Raw genomic sequence first — 22,768 nt, forward strand, 5'->3', positions numbered from 1 at the left:
TCCAACGTCTGATAGATTCCCAGCCGGGGTGATTTAACTCTCTCGTGACCAAGCATTTGGCAAAGCTAACTGCTCACCACTTTAGGGCTATTTTCCAGGTCAGTGAGCAGATGGGCATGCATTTTCATAACGTAAAGCAAAGTCAAAGGGCTTGCTTCTTTCATTCATGTTTAAGTGATTTTCTCCAGATTGATTTAAAGCTGGTGAAAAGTGAGTATCTGGAATGCAGAACTGCACAGGGCTGTGGTGCAGTACTGAGAGGTAACACAGTGTGGTTTGATGCAAATCAACCTGGTTATTGAGAGCTCTTCCTTCTGAGCAGATGGAAATACATTTCCCAGGACCAGTTTGTCATTCCTTTTCATTAAAAATGGTAGTTGTAAGAGAGTCTGCTAAAATGCTATGAGGTATAAACTTGATGGCAGTTATGACCAGGATAAGACAGTTATGTAAGGCAGCCAAAATTATGTGGTGGACAGCCTTTTTAAAGTAAACCTTACTGTGTGCCTAAGAATATTTAAATCACTGAACCTGTAGCTGGTGGGCAGTTTTTCCTCAACTCTAGTGAAACTAATGGCTCGAGGATGTTACCTTCGGGAAGTTTCAAGAACTTGATATTATTCCATGAATTATTGAGTGAAAGGTTGGTATCTGAAAATGTAGGAATTGCAGCTTCTTTGGGTTCATTTTAAGACATTGTTTCAACCAGTGGTCAAGCCTTTTATGATGTTATTAGTAAGAGCTTCTGCTAATGTTCAAACTTGTAGTTCTTCATTTACAAGAGAAGTATTTTGATAGGCAAGTGGAAGGAAGTGCTGCAAAGTTAATGTAAAATACATTCTTTATTCTGTCTGATATCAGAAGAGAAAGAAAAGGTATGCTTCAGATAGAAGTGAGCCAGGGAACCTCTGCTTAGTGAACTATGGGATAAATGTAAGGAGGAAGGAAGTGATGAAAAGGGAAAAAAATGAAAAGGTATTTGTTTGGGAGAGAGGCTTTGTGAAGAGCACTTCAGAGAGCAGGTGCAAGCGCAGGAAATCTGTAATCTTACTTGTGCATTTTAAAGATGCTGTGTGTCCTTGGATCAAAGAGGGTTTCCATTCAGTACAGATAACCTACCTGCCCACCAGCTCCTTGAGTACTTCTTTCCTAGTGAACCTCGAGAACACTTGAGGTTCAAAGCATTGTTCTCAGTTCATAAACTCAGAAGCAATGATACTGTGATTATTTGCCTGTTGGGGGGTGTGTACGCTCAGGGCTGCAGTTGGAAAAAGCTACTACAAGAAATTTCCTTTTTGGTTCTGCGAGGGCTGAGTTCTTGGTGAAGTCAGCTGACTTGTCCCTAACGCAGGAGGGATCGTTAACAGACAAGAAGAATGCCAGCTAACAGTAACTGTTGTAAGATAGGTTTGCTACAACCCCTACACTAACAGCTCAAGGACTGATTTCTTGTACTTGTCTAGGCAAATGTATTTTTTAATTCAAGTATATATTTAGGTTGGCTTAAGTTTAAAGGTGCTCACCATTTTGGTTATCAAAGTGCTAAACAGATTTGTCTGAACTATCAGGGAGGTGTGTATGTGGGAATTCTGCCTAAGAAGATTGCCAGAGCTGCATTAAACAGCTGTTATGCCTCTACTTGAGATGAACATAATAGATCAGAGATGTCTACTGGCTACGTCTGACATGAAACACTTAGTGCCGCTACTTGCTTTTCAGCATATATTTTCTAATCAGCAGTAATTTGCCTTTAGATGACAACTCTGTTCTTAGTGGCATGATTTCCCTCTTTGTTTTTCCGCAGTAGAAGCTTTGTCAGAGTAATTTAATGCTTAGATCTTTCTTGTATTGGGCTTTTTGAGTGTTTGTCTGAGAGATGTTGACATACTGTGATTTTGTCAACAGATGGGATTGATAAATTTAATGTTGCTCCGGTGGCAACGTCCGCTGCCACACTGAGAAAGATGAGCCTGTTGGTTTTTAGCATACTTGGTCATGTATAGGTTTAGGGGAGTGTTGTTACTTGCTTGACCCACTTGTGACCTATGTTGTGATGCAAACAAACAACAACAAAACCATAAAGAGGGGCTTCCAAACCACGTTGTGGTGAGGAGTGTGTAATGTGGGTTACGAGAAGAAGGTAAGAAAAAAGCAACTGTCAACTGAAAACAGTCAATAAGCTGTCAGGGCTTGACTTAGTTCCATCTCCTACAGGTAGATCAGAGCTGATTTGAATTAGCATAAACCAGTGTCAAGAAGGTTAGTTTAGTTCTAATTATTAAGCTAATGATAGCCACTGTCTGATTTTCCTCTTCTTTCCTACCCTTGAATGCCCACTCCCCATTGTTCTCTCTTCATGTATGGATCTACTAAACGTCCCCTCCTTGTTACTGTATGACATCATAAATTCTACCTGATGCTCCCCAAGGAATATAAAAGCTAATTACCACTAAGCTATTTTTACAGTCTTCTTAATTACATTGCAACAATCTTCATTCCCAGTTTTTAAGGATGTTGCCAAGCGTGAATGAAAGGTGCTTTAAGGCAAAACACAGAGCTCTGAATAGTTTCCATCCAGGCAATAGTGGTTTAAATGAATGCATACACACTGATAAAGATGTTAATAATTAGAGCTTGAGTGTTCCACTTTGTTTCCAGCAGTTTGTATGTTGAAAGAAACTTGAAGTTCTAAGCTACGAGAAGTTAACCTTCCATTTCATGGAAAGTGTATTCCAATGAAAATTCCGGACCGTAATTCCTGCACAACCTGAGCAGAGTAAACTTGTTGGGACTTCAGCAAGATTTCCAAGTTGTAATTTAAAAAAAAAAAAAAAAAAAAAAAAAAAAAAAGCCAAGATGAAATAGGAATTAACAGTGAGAACACTGTTACTGCTTTCAATTCTAAGAGGCTGTTGTTGAACAGTATTTGCAGCATTGACCATTTAATGAGAAATCCCTCAAAATCAATTTTTTTTTCAAATTTTTGCAATTAATTTGATGAGATTTCAGCAGCTTTTGGTCGCTTTGTGCCCTCAGCCATGGGTTTAGCCTTTCAGCTAATATGCTATATTTAAGACTACTGTTTGCCTATTTGTCTTTTTCCAGGCTGAAGAGTCCTAGTTTGCTTGTCATTTCTTGCATATCCTTCAGTTATTTTCGGTTCTCATTCATGACCCTGAACTGGAGGTTAACAGTCAAACATCAGTCTCATTTTTGCCCTCTTGCTTGACCTCTCCTGGTTTGTGAGCAGCAGTTCCTCCAGGCAGGTCAGGCGACGTGCCTTGCTGCTCCTCTGTGGAAGTGTTTGTAGCTGTAAAGAATTTAGCATTTAGATGGCTGAACCAGAGGCATATTCCTACCATTCCTCTGGTCTGAAAATGGCTTAGTGCTCTGTTATTCTCAGCTTTCTCTTCCTGATGCCAAATGCAAGCAACCTGACTGTAAATCATGTATTTAAAAAACTAATTGCAGTAGACTTGCCAGTCTGTGCCCACCCTGTGAAGGCACTGGCACAAAATTGCAGTCAAGAAACTGCTGTTGGTCAGTCTCATTAGAAACTAGGGCACATGTAAGTAAGGACTTGCATCTATTTCCCAAGGTAAACCAGTTTGCTCCAAAATCTAAGATGCTTCCTGAGAACTGTAATGCCATAGTTTTTCCAGAGTGCCAAAACATGTCTAGAATGTGAAGAAAGGAGGACTTTTGTTTTAAATTTGTTTTACTCTTACCTGCTAGTGAGATGCTATGTTAAAATTGAGAAATGGCAGCAACAAAGGGAGAATCAATTGATTTGGCCATTAAAAAAGCTCCACACAAATTACACACCACAATACTGTGCTTATTTAAATCCCATTGACTTTAGCCTCAACTTCTGAACTAATTGCCACTCATAATTTCTCTTTATTTCCTCTTCTGTCCCCTTACAGGACACTTACTTTTCTTCCCTTAATGCTATAAATCACTGTACTGCTTTTCTCTGCTGAAACCACCAAAAACCTACCTCGACAATGACCATCATGGTCACAGAGCAGATTAACTGCTATAAACAGCTCAAGAGTGCTGTCTGCTTATCTGCCAGGGTAAATCAGCACTCTTGTTCACACATCCTTGAGCCAGGAAGATTGATTAAAAGCCCCACGAGGCCATAAAGCTAGAATGTTAAGTGACTTCCATGGTTTCCATATAACAAAGGTCTTGGGAGAACCTAAGAGCGAGGAAGAAAACAAACAGGAGAAAAAACAAACCCAAAGAAAAGTCTTTGATCTGTTGGCTGGCTGACGTCTGTAACATTTCAGTTTCTAGAAAATGATTATGTCTATTTATGGCCTTTGGTTTTCACTGCAGCTCAAGTCTATTATTTTATACATATTAAATATATAAAAAATATGTTTTATGGACTGAGGGAAAAGGACTTTTTTTTTTTACTTTTTTAAGAGAGTCTCCTATCCTGAGCTGCAAAGGTTACCCAGAATATCTGTATTCACACATTGCTCTCTACTGGAAGGGTTATTTTTGCCAACTTATTTCTTCAGACTGCAGCAGTAGAGATCAAGTCCTGACGTGATGTTAGCTGTGCAGGATGGCAAGGAAAATAAATGCAAATAAGCCTATTGCTTGCAGATAAAATTCCAGGATTAACCCTTTTGAATAGTATGAGTCAAATGCATTATTCATTTTGTGCTTTTTAGCTGGTAGTTTGGAGCTGACTTTTTAGACTTAGTCCTTAGTTTCTGTGGGTGTGTAGAAGACAGAGCTGCCTCTCAGTGAGCACCTGCTGCTGGCCAGTGCTCCTGGCAAGCTTAGGGCCATTGGACATGATCAGACAGCAACCGTGTGTGATGCTGTTTCCATGTCCTGAATCTGAGGTTGTCCATTAGATACCCATTATGTGTGAATCCCACTCCTTGGACTCCTGTGTCCTCTTGACTCAGTGCCTGGTTCTTCAATTTCTTAAAGGTACAATTCAAATCTACTGGCTAAAGAAGGAGAAAAAGTAAACTGCACTGTAGAAAGAATATTTTTCTGCATTTGTTGTCTTTTCCAGAGGTCTTTTAATAATATTTTGATGTTCCTCACCCTTTTTCTGTTTCTGTTTATATCTGTTGAGTAGCAGTTGAAGCAGAACCACAGGAGGCCTTCTAAATGTATGCAAATGTTTAATGATCTCTGTCATACTGAATTCAAAATTTCCCCTGCTGTTACCCAAATTCACAGCAGGGATTCCCTGCTGTTGTGTATCTCAAGCTCTTCAAGAACATGGTTATGAATTTTAGGAGATTCTGAGAATTTCCATCTTCAAGGAGAGCACTAGGGTTGAAAAGAACAACATTGTCCTTCCACTATTGCTTTGCACTGACAATTTAGACAAGTAGTGAGTTACGAGTATCTAACAGCTCCTTCATTTATGAACTCAGTAACCATTTTTTGTGTCTCTGATTTTAGAAGCAGAAACAGAAATCCTATTGGTCCAGGAAAGTATGGATATGGAAAAGTGCCATACATTTTACCTTTACAAACTGATACTGGTCAGCAGCCTCAGAAACTTCGAAGGCAGCGACAGTCATCAAGGAACAATGTATTTCATCAGAGTCCAAGTCTCATGAACGCTTACAGCCAGCCAGCCAGCGCTTCTCTCCAACATGGGAACCTTTATCAAGAAGAAAGCGGGCCGCAGGCTGGTCACCAGGTCCTTGGACCCTCAGTTTATCAGTCACCTTCATTTCCTGCATCTCAGAACTTGTTTCACAGCAGTGACTCAACCCTTCATGGATCTGCATCACACCCAATGGTCCAGGGTCAGCCCCAGCCTCAAAGGTCTGCAGCTATTGTATGTGTTGGCACCTACAAGCAATATAAACTCTGCAACACAAACGTAAGTCTGTATTTCTTATACCTAATATTTTAGACAACTGTTGGTTTCCCCGGTATTCTAAATTTTCATGTAGTCAAGAAGTTAAGATGTGCATTGTTTTTTATGAATGTTATGAGTATTTTTAATGAACTTAAAAGTGTAATTTTGAATACTAAAAGTGGATGTGCGATATTGTAGTTACCTAAAACCATACCTTCAGGGATTTTAAGCAGTCATTAAACCTACCAGTATGGGCAATTCTGATTTGATTGAGGGAGAAACTAAGTCACAGAAACATTGAATTTTTTTTTCCATACAAATAATGGAGTAGTGGGATTGGGATAGACCATATTATGCAGCATCTTACTTCTCAGGCCAACAAAATAAGGCGAAAATTCTGGGAGTGCTATTCCTGCTCTAAGTAGCATCAGAGCCAGCAACCAGTAGCCTGTATCACGCCAGTATCTTTCTATGGTATTGCATACGTTCTGTAACAGATGCTACTTTTATCAGCATCCAAGCTCCACATGCTCTGATTTTTGGCTTCCTAGCTTTCTGGAAAGAAAATCTGTTCTGTGTTACTTTTTAAATAAAACTTATTGTGTTATTACTTCATTCAAAAAATGTTCGGCTGGGTGTAGCTCTAAGCTCTGGGGCAATCTCCCATTGTATGTGGGAGGCAAGTGAAGCTTTAGTATTTCTCCCCACAAGCAATTTCCATCATGCAAAAATGTTCAGTTTCTGTCAGTGTCTGAGCATTTTTTAACATATCTCTTCCTAACATCTGTGTCTTGCTGGGGCTACTCTTCTAACTTAGTGTCACAGAATTCAACAAGCTCCTGCTGGATATTAGAAGCAGGGTATTCAGGAGTGGTCTCAGTTGCTAACACAAGAGGGAATGTCTGAGGGAATGTGTAGTTCTTCTGCCTGTTAGAAATCCTGCCTGCAGAGTGGAGATGTAGCTACAGAACATGATCAAGATAGCAAAAGCATAACCTAAACAAGACAGATGAATGTCTTTTGGCCTATTAGTGTAGCAATTATTACATATTTTTTTATCTAAGAGTAAAGTCTGCTGTTTGAGTCTAGAGCATGTGATTGAAGAGAATTAATGGCAAGAAAGTTTGTGTGTTTTTTTGAAAGGGAAAGCATGGAAGGATTGCTTTGAGCCTCTCAGTATAGTCCTCATTATATATTGCTGTTTTGGAAAATCTGCTTCTGTTTTTTGAAGGGGAAAAACAATAAACCTACTTAGTGGGCATTAATTTGGTACGTTGTCAGGGCTGAGTTTGCTCTCTTGCATTTAAGTGATATACAGATGTCTCAGTGGCCAATGCCTGCATTCTGTTTTTACTAATAAACCTTTCATTAGATATAACACTTATGTACTGCTTTGAAATACTCTAGGGATTCTTACTCCCCTGTGATAAGCTTTTGCTTGGGATCAGTGATTCTTTTTGATCTATTGCACTTTCCTGTGTTCATTTCGTACATTACTGCATCAAGGCAAAAAGTTGGACAACATTCTGCCTGACCTAAAAAAGTAACATAAAGGTTTCCAGGAATGATCCCTTTTCAGAGAGCAACAGGAGATAGGTAAAGAAGTTAGAAATGAGGTGAAGGAAAGAAGCAATCGCAGCCTCAGTGATGAAGGAAGGTTTGTTGAGAAATCTTGTTGAGAATGACAAGCAGCATGGAGAGAAGAGGGCTCTGAGCTTGTGAATTAGAGATGAGATGTGCAGGTTGGTGTGATAAGTGGTCTGACCACTGCCAATTTTTTGTTGGTAGTAGGGGGACATAAGTGAAAATGTTTTCATGTCAATTCTGGAAACAGTTGTTTAAACAGAAGACTTCAAAGAGGAAGAGAAAGAAATAGGTGAGCATACTGTCGCTTCATCTTTGCCATGGCTGCATGTGTACGTGCAGTTATAAAGAAATCATTGTTAATATGTGAGATTTTTAGTAAGAAAGAGAAATTGTAGATGAAGTAGCTCTTCCTGGGCATGAAACTCCAGGTGTAGTGATGTTCTTTATTTAACAGGATTTCTGTTCCCTCAAAGAAGTTATAACTGCTTTTCAGGTTTATTTTTCTCTGTAGATGTGGTAATTAATATGACTAGGAAAAAGAAATTACTAAGAACAGTTTGTCTTAGAAAGGCCAGGATGAGAGCAAAACAAGGCTGATAGTGTTTCATTTTGTTTGCTTGTTCTTCCTGATTAAATGCTTCTGTACATGGACTTTAATTTAATTTATCAGCAGTGACATGTACCAGAGGCCCTGACAGCACGCAGAGAACAGTCTTCTTTTCTCTCTTTTTCTTTTTCAGTTCCTTTCCAGATCATATCAAAACAGAAAATCTCACTAACGGAGAGGAAAATATCCTGTTAACAGTTATCCTGGTGTTTAGCCACTCCTTCTACAGTTTCTCCTTAAGGCAGTTAATTAATAATGAATTAAGTCAATCTGCCTTGGTCCATTAGGTCATTTCCTCATTATTGTACATTTATTGTTTTTTCATTAATAGCTAAACTCATTTTAATGACTGACAGTTTGATTCATAAGGGTTAAACTGGGGGATTTAGGGAGAACAGAGGAAGTGCTTCTATTTATTCAAGTGTTTAGGCAGGCCATTAAACCGGGTCTCTCGTTCTACAAGTGGCTTCCTCTCTTCAGCACCTTGCACATACACTTTGCACATGCTCACCTCAGGGTGTACAGCTGCAGCAAACAAGCAGTAAGCATCTGTCCTTTACGCACAGGCAGTGCTGCCAGATCTTACTGAGAAGTAAGCTATTTGTTATGCACTAAAATTCTCCCAGCATAGCCTCCGTACCTCCAAAATGAAGGACTGATGAGTAAATCTTCATTACTTCCCCCTGCATTAGAGGACAGAGAATTATATGGGCGTGTGTAAGCTTTGAATGCCAACTCGTTTGTGGTGTTTGTCACCAGAACAAAGGAAACAACTCCAATGGAACATTTATTTACCGAGCACTTCTTGTTACTGATTCTCTCAAGCACTGCCAAGTCGCTGGCTCTTCATGAGTGTCTGGATGTGTGTGAATGTATTTGGAAATTAACTTTGCTCTGAGGGCTGCCTGAGGAGTGAGTGTTCGCAAGGAAATTTACAGAGTTCGGGCTGTTCAAGCCTACTTGGGGAGTATTAACAGAAAGTGACCCTTCAAAAAATCAATGTTATATTACTTCAAATAATTTTTGTAAGACATACAGTGAGTGATAGCTTACTGATAGGCATTCACTCTTAATATGCTATCCTTAGGGGAAGTGCAGGAGGAAAGGCCCCGCTGGCCGTGACAGCTCTTTATCTCTGCTGTTCTGCACTTCTGACTGTCCAGATTGCACCAGTGCAGCTCAGTCTGCTGTCACTTGGTAACCACGACTGCTTAAATGTTCTGGTGACAAAACCTGTCAAACAAGATGGTGATTTGGCTGCAGTACAGCAAGAAGTACGGGAAAAATAGGCAAAGAAATTAAGGTATGACTTTCCCCATGAAGAGCTACACAAAAAAAGTGGTGGTGTGGATGAAGAGCAGAGGTGAGGTAAGATGCCAAGGGCCAGTTCCTGGCTCTGCCATGATGGGATAAATCCTTCCATTCAGTTCCTATAGCATATTAATGATGATGATACTAATTTTGACTTGCGTGAGTCATTCCGTTTTTCCAGCAGAAGGCTTTTTCAGATGCAGAATCCTAATTGAATAGAAATCAAATATTCTACAGGTATGAGTTGAGTCTGTTTAGAACTGACATGCTCTGTCACCTAACCATGCAGGTGGGCACTGGCAGGCTCCCATGGGATCTGGGATCTTGGGTCCTGCTGCCAGCTTGTTGAAATTCTGCACTGGAGGGTTTTTTTTGTTGTTTTTTTTTTTAATTTTTCCACTCTATAGAAAATGAAATATTTCCAACATTACGATTTTTAACAGAGGTGTAAGTGGAAATGTTTAATATTGTATCGAACAGAAAATGTAATTCCCAGAAGGCCTTTTCACAACTGCTACAAGGATGTAGTTGAGATGCTCAAATACTGAGGTAATGACAAATAAAGGACTATTTACCTTAAAGATAACTTTTTTAAACTGAAAAAAAGTTTCCCAAAGAGCTACTGTATAGTTTGTTTATACTCTTTTTGAGATTTGTGTAGAGTAGGTGTTTGACATAAGTGGAAAAGCAGGGTTATGATGACTTATCTCTTCCTGAAGGAATTTTTTATTGACTTTATGTGAGGAATTTCTCCTTCGAACACTGTAGGATTGTATGTACTTTTGGAGACTGATATTCTGTGGTTGTATAGGAAAATTATTAAAAGCTCAGATGGGTTTATGTTGCCTTAGGTATAATAGAGTTTGTATTATATTTGCAGCAGAACTTCATAAGTATTAATTCAGAATGCATTATTACAGATACAAGCTTAACTTACCTGGCAGTGGCACAGAGATGTCACTCATAAAGTGTCTCACATAGCTTGATCAATTGTCCCTTGTATTCAGCAGTCACATAGAGACATCTTTGATGAGGCTCTTAGACTGCAGTTGTTTCCTCTGCGTCTCTGTACTGGAACTTTATGACATCCCCCTCAACAAGTGAAAAGACTGTATTAGCACAGAATTGTGCATTATGACATTTTTATTAGAATTTAAATAACTTATGGGAAACTGGCTGCCTTAAATCATGAGGGAAAATGTTGGCATAACTTCAGAAGCTTTCTCTGACAGTTTTATTCCACCAGTGTGCTCTCTACTTGGGGAAGTAACAGAACATAAAGTCAACTCCTTTACACAAAGTAATTATTGCTAGGTTAATTTTTTATTAATCCAGTAAAATGTTCATAACAAGACAAAAATCACACAATTCAAAATTTCTTTTGATATCTAGAGTCTTAGGATTTTTTATTAAAAGTTCAGTTACAAGGGAGTCTTTGATCAATAAATGCAAGTTATCTTAAACTAACCTGGCATGCAGGGTTCAAGAGTCATGCTCTAATGCCCTGTTGTGCATAAACCTATAAAATTATGGGCTTAAAAAGCCAGGTATCATGTAAAAATGTTGTAATGCATATATTCCTACAGGCATAGCCTTTATGCTCCAGGCTAGGGAGTAGTGATCAGTGGGGTCTGTAATGCTCTCGTGTAAACTGCCTGCTTCATATAGAAATGAGATTTTATCCAAAGACAGCTTAGTAAGATAATAAGATATAATATCACCTTTGATACTTTAAATACCAAGTCAATAATATGGAAATGTCCCACTGAAAAGCTGAGAGTATGTGTCAGTCTGTGAGTGCATTATCACAAAGACACAGTAAGTAAATTATATGTTGAGTTCGCACATACAGTAATTGCACTTTTTCTAAGACTAGAAAGGCCAGCGTTGCCCAAACTAGTCAATTGCACAACTTGGTTGTGCTTGAAGCGTTTTGTGACATGCTGTTCTAATTTAATGAGTGGTACCACCCCCTTTCATCCATGTTTTCCACTCAAATGTTATGAAACAGTAAGTGGAATTCACACTGTACATTTGGAAGATCTGTTGTGAGTGCTCATACTGACGGCAATTAAATTTACCCTTCAGAAAATGTACTGCTTTTGAAGCAGTACTCATGTGTAACTTGATATTAAATATCACACAACTCAAGCCATGATGAATATGGCTTAGGACTACGTACTATGGTTTAAGTTCTATCCATGTAGAAATCCCTCTTCTGGTAAAAAGTCCCAAACACACATTGTGATGTTCAACCTAAGCTTTCAATTTCCTTCTTCTGTTTCGTACTGTTGCTCCTAAATACCTTCAGGAATTCTCATGTCTGTTCTTGGCGATAATAACCTGAAGCCACTTCCCCTCTTCTAGCGTAAGAGTGGGCCAATTCCATAGATATTCAACACCATTAGTATGGAGTCTAACACAAGCACTGTGGGAGCTGATTTTTCCAGAGACTCTGTAAGCTTCACAGTATGTATTTTCTTGACTTTTGCTGTTCAGAAATACTGCAGAAGGTATGGTTAACAGTAGTACCGCAGGATTTTTGGACATCACAAGATGCATTGAGCATTTTATTTTTGTGAGGATTAGTATGAAGTTCTGAAGCTGTTAAATGAGTTGCTTGGTGAAAGTTGAGAAGTCTGTGTACTGGTTGAAGTTGGATGATGCAGAATTTATGCCCAACAATTGATGAAGATTCAGACCCTCAATTATGCCTAGTAATAATGTGATATGCAAATGTTAATAATTCTTTGTAGTGCCTTAAAACTGAAAACAGAATGCATATCGTTTGGCTAAAACATTTGTTTCCTAACTTTTCCGCAACCTGGGCGTAGTAGGTCTGGCTTAGTAATTGGAACCATCTGAGATGTTACCTTTTTTTGTTCTGAGAGCGAACTGTGTGTATGTCACAGGACAAAGGAAGAGGGAAAGAAGATCCTCAGTGACTTCATCAGCTGTTAATAGCAGCATTAGCACTTGAAATACTATAGAGTGATTTGGAAACTTCATTTTTATGCTTTTTGAACTGAAGCAATTATTTTCCCTCAGTGTAAAACATGACTGGAGTGCTGAGATGCATTACCTTGTTCAACCCTCTGTGCCAGGTTTTCAAGAGGAAACTAATCAGCAAAAATGCGGAGTTCAGAATTTCAACCATCTAAAGTCAGCTGCTTGCATTCCTGACATAACTACACATTTGTTTAACAGAGTACTGTAAATTTGAGTAATCATTTATCAATATAGACAAGTGTTGTGGGAGATATTCTAAGGCATTCCAGCTTGTCTTTGCTTCTTCTTGTCAAGTCATACTGACAAAAGTTTTTGAGATCCTGGTGTGTAATTATGCAATATTCCTATAATTCAAACAAGAAATTTGCTTTTTATTCATTTGTTAGTTTAATTGCTTACAGTTTTTAGAAGCAGGGGATGACTGTTCATAGGAAATCCCTTGAATTCATTTTCAAAATATGTATTCTTTGCAATACTGCCATTATAGGCATTTGTTACTAATTCTCTTAATTACAGGCATAGAAAAGACCTGTCAGATGTCACTATGTGTTTTAGTACATGAAGAGAGTGCTTTTTCCCTGGTATTAGTTCAGCACTACTGATAATAATGAACTGTCTGTTTTCGAGGTAGCATGAATTCCATAATGGCAGGAATGGTGAGTGGAGGAAAAAGTAAGTACAGGAGAAGCTGCCAAAATTAAGCCAAGGTTGCTTAAGGAGAAACTGGTCTGTTTGCAGTGCTGTTGCTGGAGTTTCTAGGCAGCTCTGTGCTGCCCTGAACAGTTAAAAAAAATCAGGCTGCAGAAATAATTGAAGTGCTAGTGATAAATAAGTAAATAGTATCAGGCTGCAATGCTCTGTGCCTGTTTTGCTAGCACTTTGTCAAGTCTGCTGTGTATATGTACAGAAATAACACCTTTCAGGGCATCATACTGTACATGGAGAGACATGCAAGCTCACTTAATAAAACAGAGTTTCCTTTGAGTGATATGTTGATAAGGCTTTTTATCTTTCAATTCTTGACTTGTAGTTGTGGAGAAGCCAATCCCCTATTTTTTATAGCTGCAGTGTTAGTGAGGCACTGGGTGATCTGTAGGGGGTAGAAGTCAGGGAAAGGTCCCATGCCTCTTCCTGAAAACTGTCTTCTGTTTTTATTTTCAGTATTCAGTAAATCCCATGCCAAGCAATGTACTGTTTTCTCCATTTCTGGTTGCATTACCAGTTGCAGATAGCAAGCCTGCTCACTGTCTTGACTGCCCATTTAAGAGCTCTCTGAGTCACTTTTTGGTGACAGTTTCTTACGATGGTGCATAGTTTACTTCTTGGGTAGCAGAGTGCCATTACAGGATGCTTAGGGTGACGTAGTCAAACTGGCCCAGGTTCAGGGCTTTCAGAACTGGAGTTTTGTGAGCAATAAAGGAACTCTTGTCTATTAAGAAAATTACTTAATTATTTACTGTTTTATTTTACCCCAGGTTCTCTGCATAGATCTGCAGCTCAGTTATTAGTGATACACTGCTTAATGTAATTATTATTCAGCTTTTGGCTCCCTGCCTTAAAAATGTTCATTGCAGAAAAAAATGGCTTCTCTAAGGGCTATTAATTGAAATTGTTACCACTGTGTTTGATTTAACATTCACAAACCTGCTGTGTGATTGCGAGATCTAATCTTTGTTGTAAGAAAGGGAGCTGAGGTACAGAACAATGAGATACAGAAAAAAACAGTAAATTATTTAATGCCCTATGTTGAGTAATTGGGATTTTTTCCATGTTTGGTATCGTACTTATTACTTGATGATACTCAAAGCAAAATTTGCATTGACCAAAACTGCAATTATGATTTGGCAACTCATCTGCAAATGAGATCCAGAGGTTTTCAGTCAGACACCAAAAATGGAAACTACGTAGTTTGTTGAACTGAGGAAGGATTGAGCTAAACTGTACCGTAGGTGAACTTTTTCTCCCGGAGTAGCAGAGTCCATAGAAACTTCAGACCATCTTTTGTGCTCTTCAGTGGATATATCTGCCCTATGCCTACTAACTGTGGATGAGGCAGAGGTCATTTAGTCGCTCTTCTGGCTAAACACTCCTGATTCATCCCCAGAATTAATCCCTCCTGCACACTGAATGAGTCATAGGTCACAGGGGAAAAAATAGTGTGAGCATATGAGGCACAAAGAGCCAAAACAGATAGTAACTGCATGGACAATCTCATGTCTTCTAAGTGGAGACTAAGCATTTTCTTAATGTCCTACAGCGTGCTGCATGAAGCTATGTAGTTTCAAAACAAAAAGGAAGAAACCTTCACAACCAGAATCCTGCCATGTGATAGGTCAGCATTCATGTGCCTCATCAGCCTGCTGCAATTGAGCCATGGGCAGTTCAACCCCTACTAGTACTACAGGGCAGTGGAAATACTTTGCCATTGTGTTCATGTGGTGTTTTGGTTTTTTTTCCACCACAGGTGTTTCAGCTATTCTTCCAAATATAGTCCGTCTCTGCTTTTTGCCTTCTAGCAGAAGCAGTCCCACTGTATTTTCTTAATTAATCACGCTTTTCCAGCTCTTTTCCCTCTTCTTCTGCCTCCAGTTCTACCTCCTTCTACTTCAGATCCTTCTCTTTTCTCCAGCTCCCTCTGGTTTTACTGTCTTCTTCACAGGACCCTGTGGCCAACTTGTGCATCCAGCAATCATTTATTGAATCCCACTCTGAACTTTTATTTATGTTTTTACAAGATATCCCACACATTCTAGGTACAGGTGTTTGTATTAGGCTGCCTCTTTGCATTGCCCGTGGTGACTGCAGCAGAATCAGGGTCGGCATGTCGACATGTCTCTCCTTTCTGGTCCCTGCCCCGGTGCAGAGCTCAGGAGCACGTGCCAATGATTGCTGGAAAGCTACTTGGCCTCTTTGAGTCTCAGCTTTGGAACACGCCTCTTGTAAATGAATTGTTCCAGTACTGGAGCTGCAAAACTTCAGCAAGCTTTTACTGAGCATGTGCAAAGTGGGATTATCAGTATTTCTTCAAAAGCTTATGTCTGGCTATATTTGGATAGATTTCCCTATAAAAGACAGAAGATGCATTCTTGACAAAAAGCACTTTCCTGGCTGACTTAATTTTACTCATTAAAAGGAGACATTCAGTTACATTTTGGAAAGAAAAAAAAGAGTATTTGAAGGATGAGAAAAAAGTAGAGCACTTCTCTCCACTTGTTTTTCTTCAGACTCATTTTTGGAAGAAATACTTCAGTCAAAAAATAAGATTAAGACAGATACCAGCAGTGGAAAATTGTAGCCTGGACAGTTAAAGTTCAGTGAACTCATAAGTAAACAGACTGTGCTACCAGCTGTAGCTATACCAAAGCATTTTAAGACATGGTAAACATATCTGCCAGTTGGTTTAAAGTGGCTTAGCTTAAGTGGCAGATAGTTCAGGATGTTTGTGGTTGTGATTTTTTGATGGAGACGTGAACTGTAAAATGAGAATAATGCTGCACTTTCTGTGAGTAGTGGCTGAGAGGTTACAGCAGCCAAGTGTAAATTACTTCTATGGTGCCTGCAACTTTGTGTGGAAAGCAAATGCTCCCCAGAAAAGTGAGTCATATTTAACACAAACAGAGCAAAATTAATTCTCTCAATGGATTTATCAGAACTCACCCTAGATGTCACTCCTGTACATTTGTGCCTCATACTAACCTGCATAGATGTTTATGTTCCATTTTACATGACAATCAGGGAAGTCCATAGCTGAGAACAGTGATTATTTGCTGTAATTAGATTCTTTAGTTAAGATGTGGAGGATTATGGCAATACAAATCAAAAACTTTCTTAAACTTTTAGTCCTTCTGCTGAATCAACCCAGGTACTTCCTCCTCCCACACAGAGGTGTTTTTGAACAGCAAAGACATGAGACACAGGATCAGCGGCAAGACTGAAAGCTTTCCATGCTAAGCCATTCTTTAGACTCGGAGCCAAATTTTGTCAAATGGAAGTAAGTTTTAATTGACTTCCCATTAAATGAGGCAATAGTATGAAATTTAATAATCCTGAGCATTATGTAGTGTTTCTATAAATAGGTATTTGAATGCAAGGATACTTGTTTTGGTGGTGTTGTTTTTTTAATGCAGCACATTTAGGTAGAAAAAATGATATCACTGTTGTACAGCTGTTGTACAAAGTAGTTAAAATGTCTTTGCAGATGCCAAGTATTTTTAGTGCTTGATTAGGATTAAGTAAAGAATCTCGTCTGTGCTCTCCAATCTCAGTACTGAAGTACTTCACTCAGGGAACTGGGCAATAAAATACATTTGGGACAGTAAAATAGTAACTGAACTTTGGAAAAAATGGCTTTGGAAGGAGTGAATAGTCATCTGGTTTTGTGCTGGATCAAAAAAAGGACTAGAATTGTCAGCTGGATAGGCCATTGGCAGGTGTGAATTCACACAGTGCTGGCTTCTATGGCGTACTTGTGTATCAATTTTCTCCAGATGATATTCGTTCTGTTCTAGCATGATCTGTTCTCAGTATTTGTTTTCCATTTTCTAATTGTTAAACTTAGATACTGTTGATCCAATTATCGTCATTATTATTTGGAAAAATATTTGTAAAATTACAGCAATAATCAGAAATTGATAACTTTCTTGACACATTTTTGATGCTACTGAGGAACTCTACTGTTAATGTTCCTCCTATAGCTATTTGGTGAGTCTTCCTAAGCTCATAGTGCCACACATTTCTATTTGGACACGTTGGACCAACGTGGATGCTATGTGTGAGATGGATGAGTAGATAAAATTTAATTTAAAGCTAAAACTGGACTTGAATCTTTGAAAATCTTAAGAAGTTGTTGAAAATGTTAAAATAAGTTTTTTCAATCTAATTTAAAAGGTTTATCAGCATTCAGAAAAAGCCGCAAACATATAAAGTTGGGAAGAGATGCTTATTTCTGTTTGGTTGATCTTTCTTCCTTATTAGACATACTGTGTTTGAAGCTGTAAGTTACTAAAGAAGGGATGAAAGGTCAATCACTAGTAGATGCACTTGCAGCATTATGCGTTAATGCATTATTTGACTGATTCATTGCAAATTTAATCAAGATTATGTTCAGGTGACCCTTCAAAGACTCTTCTAGGTTAATTGAGAGCACTTTCTCTTGTGCAAAGTGAAATCAGTTGTGGAAAAAAGGTTTCTGTGTTCCAGCTGGGCTACCAAAGTACCAGTGGTGTTTCAATTGTAACATGACCATTCGCCTGATAGTATTCAGACATCCAACTGTCACGTTCTGTTTTATTTCAGCTTGAAATGGGCAAACAGTGTGCTGGAATTCATAGAAGGTGAAAGAAATGGAGGACAGATGAGGTAGCAACAAAGTGAGAGTGAAGGAATTACTTTAGAAGTATAAACATAGACATAAACTATAAACGTATTAGGAGGGCAGAATGAGAGTTTTTAGAAGTACGAGCAAAGGAAACAGTTAAACTTTCTGAGCCTATATGAACATCCAGGTGATATATGTGTTTGGAACTAGAAGAGATGATTCGGTAGTCAAATATGTAGTCAGTATATAGCAGTATTTTTATAAAGGAAAACAAAATCTTTCAAAATAGAATTAATTTGACTTCAGTATTAAGCAAGATATTGCAGTACATATCCGAATACTTGGGTAGAAAGACACCTGGTGGATTAATAATGTGAGGTGATGCCAGAGAAACTGTAGGTATTTTGACAGTGTTTGAATTTGATGGATTAGCCTACTGCAGCTGAAGAGAGAACAGCTAGATTTTGAGGAGGGTTTTGCTACAGTGCTGTGTTGATATGTAAGCAGGTGGAAGATGACCCCACGGCCAGAAGTGTTGGGGACCACCAGTTTAACAGCATGAGCTGTAAGAGAGAGCCACAACCTGACTGGTGCTCTTGCTGTTTTATTTTTCTAGAGAGTTAATTGAAATATTATAGTCAACTTTGGTTACATTGCTGCTCTAACAAAACTTTATGGAACAGTAGATGTGAAATTGAAACAAACCTTAAGGGAGTGGCATTGTTTGGGCAGGGATTAGGGAGTCAGCAAAGTCAGCTACCTTCCAGAACTACAGATATGCAGTGTTCCTTGTTTTTCTTTTTAATGTGGAGAGGAATGCCATGGTGACTGGGGAAGGTTCTGTTTTTCCTGGATCTAGTACTTCTAGCAGGAAAAAAAGCACTTTTCCTGGCTGTTAGTTTGTCCTGAGAAGCCAAAGAAGCAATGTCATTTGTTGAGGTCAGCTGGTAGATAGTCTCAGATGCGCTGTGGAGTAGATGCTATTTGTATATATTGGGCACACTGAAACAGTCAGCAGAAAATTCAGAAGTGAGTATTGCAAATCTATGTGGAAATGTTTCAAATGATACTATCTTGTTTGATTAATGATCTGATTAATCACTTTTTGCATCTCTTACTTAGGAGACAAAATTGGATTATTATTATTTTGTTATCTTTTCTGCCCATGACAGGCAGCCCCTTGAAAGCACTGAGAGAAATGTATTACTGTATTAATTGCTCCCTTAGACTTTGTTTTAAAGATTCTCCCTGGTTAGCAAAAAGTTAATAGTTTATGGTGATCCCCATAACTAAGCATAATTTCCACTGCAGCGGACGTGTAGGAGCAAATGCATTGCTTGATGCAGTGCCAGGATTGAAGCATTATAGGTGCTGATTCTTCCTAAACTTGTCCAGATACTGCTGCATTCACAGATGTTAATTTTCATTGCGTGTAAAACCAGACATTTATAGTGCACTGTCTGCGGTCATGGGCTGCAACCAGATCTGGCCAGCACTATTTTTATTGAAAAGCTGTTCTTCACATAAATTTAAAAATTTTACATTTTTAAGTTTCTTGCCTGTTTTTGATTTTACAAACATTAATTCCATCTTCAGGAAAAAAAAGTCATCAGGTATTTTGTGCCAAAGATATCTAGACATACTTAGTATATACCTTATTTATTGTTTTCATTGGCAGGCAGTTGTGTTCATGTTCTGTTCTAATTTTTAAGAATTAGAACTTTTGGGGGAAGAAAAACAGTTTCCAGTTGTTTAAATGAACCTACTGCTGTCTTTCAGTGTTTCAGAAACAAGTATTTTAATTGTTTTCCTTTGAAAGTGTGTTTATCCTTTGGAATGGAAAAGGATTAACAAGATTAGCTAGAACTACTGCAGGAGGACAAAACTGAGTGTAACTCGATTACTTAGACTTAATTTCATATATAGTAATATACACATAGAAAATATTAATTACAAATTATGCGTAGGGCTGGAGAACCCAGAAGGACTGTGGGCTTTGGAAAAAGAGTTGGCCAGTTACTGTAGGCTGTAGAAATGAAACAGTGCCAAAAATGTTAGTCAGTGTCTTAATTGCCTTTAAAGGTGGCTTCAGTATCAGAATGACCCTTGTATTCTCTTCCAAAAGTGCAGTGTCTCAGTGCAGCCTCAAGGCAATTTGCTAATGGCAGGCATGATGCCAGTGTGAGCGCACTGTTAATTCAGTGGAGCATCAAAGATTTGTTAAAAACTCGTGTTTATCAAACATTGTCCAAAGTAGGGTAGGATAGTTTATTTGCTTTAAGTCTTAGTTTTGCTGGCAGCTAATTTAAAGAAAACTGATGTTTCCTGACAAACAGAAATAGTGTGCGTTGCTGTCCCTCAAAGTGCTTTCATGCATGTGTATCTCAGATGAAAATAAGACGTAGATATGCGTAACTCTTTCAGAGCAGTTCAAGAAGTTTGGCTTAAGATCTCCAAGTAGAAAGGAGTACTTCTAAAATATTCTACCCTAAACACTCCCTGCTTCTTTGGCACAGTATTGTGCTGCTGCTGTTACAATTTCACGATGTGGAAGTACAAGGAAAGTTGGCTGAGACATTGAATGTGGCAGTGGAAGGTCTGGAAGCCTCCTATTTTGTGTGGAAATGCCTGGCACTTTGGTGGCACTTAGCTGAAGACACATACCTGATTTGTAGTGGTGGTGGTGGTGGTGTTTTCCTACAAGTGTACTTTAAGTAGGAGAGGCATCATCTAAAAACATACAAAAATTAACGGTGTCCAATTCTGGGCTCCTCTGCTCAAAAAGGACAGGGATCTTCTAGAGAGACTCCAGCAGAGTCTCACAGACACAAAGGTGATGAGGGGCCTGAAGCATCTCGGTTACGAGGAAAGATGATCTTATTGCCATCACAGAAACATGGTGGGGTGATTAGCATAATTGGAATGCCACCATTGAGGGCTATAGGCTTTCTAGAAGGGATAGGCAAGGTAGGAGGGGTGGGGAGTTGTCCTCTGTGTCAATAAGTGGATAAACTGCAAGGAGCTCTTTCTGAGTAACAGTCAGGATGGTAGAGAGCCTGTGGGTTAAAATTAGGGAGGGATCAACAAAGGACATGGTCGGAGTCTACTACAGGCCACCTGATCAAGGGGAGCCTGTCGAGGAGGCCTTCCTGCTTCAGCTGCAAGAAGTGTCATGCTCACAGACTCTCATCCTGATGGGGGATTTCAATCATCCAGGTATCTGCTGGGAAAACAACGTGATGATCTGCAAGTGATCCAGATCCAGGAGACTGCTGGAATCCATTGGTGATAACTTTCTGGTTCAGGTTGTGGATAGACCAACCAGAGGTGAAGCATTGATGGACCTGGTTCTCAGCTATGTGGAAGAAATCACTAAAAATCGTTAACAGTTAAAGAGTAATTTATTGCTTTTTTTAAAAAGTCCCCCTTTGAAATTATAGTTTTCTAAGTAATTAATATCTGCCTCTACACAACACTATCTGAGATTTATCTTAGTAGACGTACCAAGTATTTTTTGCTCATTTACCCTCTGCATACGCGGTTGAAAAAGGAGGATTATTTTGACAAATATCCAAAAAAATCATCCTATTTTTACACCAGGATCTTTATGAAAAAGTTTACCTAACTCCCTCAGTTATCGGAAAAGAAAAAGATGCTTTTGAGAGGAAAATAATGAAACTCCTAAGTAACTCCTAATTAAAAAAAAAAAAAAAAAAAAAGAATCAGTTGACATTTTGTTTTCAGAAGGTTTGTTTTCAAATACCTATGACACAACACAATACTAATGCCCTCATGTCACAGAGGGGGAACTGAGGAAGAATCACTCAATAAGTTAAGTGCTTTAGCAAAGTCTACACCAACAGCCTATGCAAGACTTAGGGAAGAGATCCTGTTGTTTAAATCTTAGTACTTGGGCTTGACCACAGGAACATTCTTTTTCTGCAAGCACGCCAGCTTTTTAAGATAAAATTGCTGTTTGTTTGGCAAAAGGCCAGGAAAAATGCAGAGACTGCCTGGAGCACTGCTCAAGGCTCTGGCCATGCTCTCAGCCTGCTCTGCAGTGCCTTGGGCTGAGAGGGCAGCCATGGCTGCTGCAGGGCCTAGCCTCTAGGACCAGTAAATGTGAGCTTCTTTGGGACTGCCTGCCTTTTCTGTCCTGCTTATTGCTGGCCTTTAGAAGTTTTAGAATCAAGCTACATGTATATAGGTCAGAAATAGCGATTAAATAGAAGTATAAAAATTAGTTGAACACTCACTCTGGCTTAGGCACTGTTGATTTGTGAGCTGTGGTACATGTGACTTGTTGCACGTTGCGTGTGACTCCATGATAAAATACTTTATAAACATTCAGCATTAAGTGGAAGTACAAAGCAAAGAGTTTTTGCAGACCAATTTATGCTCTCCAATCTTCATGCCGACATTTAAATTGCAATTATATGTTGGTGAAGAAAGTGGAGGAAGGAGATTTGAGTTGGGATTTTTAAAGTATCGTAGAACCATCTGAGTTGGAAGGGACCCTTAAAGACCATCTAGTCCACTGCCCCGGCATTAACAGGGACATCTACAGCTTGATCCAAGTGCTCAGGGCCTGGTCCAGCCTTACCTTGAATGGATGGGGCACCCACCAGCTCTCTGGCCAACCTGTTCCAGTGCCTCACCACTCTCACTGTAAAAAAAAAAACTTCTTCCTTACATCAAATCTAAGTCTCCTCTCTTTTAGTTTGAAACCATTTTCCCTTGTCCTGTCACAACAGACCCCACTAAATGATCTGTCCTACTCTCTTTTATAGCCCTCCTTCAGATACTGAAAGGCCATCTTCTCTTAGTAGCAGAGATATTATTGAGTTAGACTTTTCTTCATCTGGCTTAGGCTTGATCCATGTAGTGTGTTTAGTGTACTAGTCAGTCCTTTGTCCTGCTTTAAAGCAATGGGGCCTCTGTCCTGTGGGCAACTTTTCAGTAAGTTTAAAAGCAGAAACTGCAGCTATAGAAAAATGATCTTAGAGGAGAGGAGGGGAGCACTGTTTTTTGGCAACTGCAATGAATATTTTGATCTTTTTATTCTTACATTGTCTGCAGTTGGTAT

At 39.0% G+C, this 22,768-nt stretch overlaps 2 protein-coding genes across 4 annotated transcripts in view; one reads left to right on the plus strand and one right to left on the minus strand.

Annotated features, from left to right (window-relative positions):
- MPHOSPH10 (M-phase phosphoprotein 10) overlaps positions 1-22,768 on the minus strand; it is a 1,076,704-nt gene that overhangs the window by 585,799 nt on the left and 468,137 nt on the right. The window lies entirely within an intron of this gene.
- The window catches only part of THSD4 (thrombospondin type 1 domain containing 4), a 274,739-nt gene that overhangs the window by 56,628 nt on the left and 195,343 nt on the right, over positions 1-22,768 (plus strand). For all 3 annotated transcript variants that reach the window (XM_046899269.1, XM_025154005.3, XM_025154006.3), the window contains one exon: positions 5,443-5,872. In XM_046899269.1, coding sequence (XP_046755225.1) covers positions 5,443-5,872 — 430 coding nt within the window. The remainder of the gene's footprint in view (positions 1-5,442; positions 5,873-22,768) is intronic.

This window comes from Gallus gallus, chromosome 10, assembly GCF_016699485.2.
Source record: "Gallus gallus isolate bGalGal1 chromosome 10, bGalGal1.mat.broiler.GRCg7b, whole genome shotgun sequence".
NCBI lineage: Eukaryota > Metazoa > Chordata > Aves > Galliformes > Phasianidae > Gallus > Gallus gallus.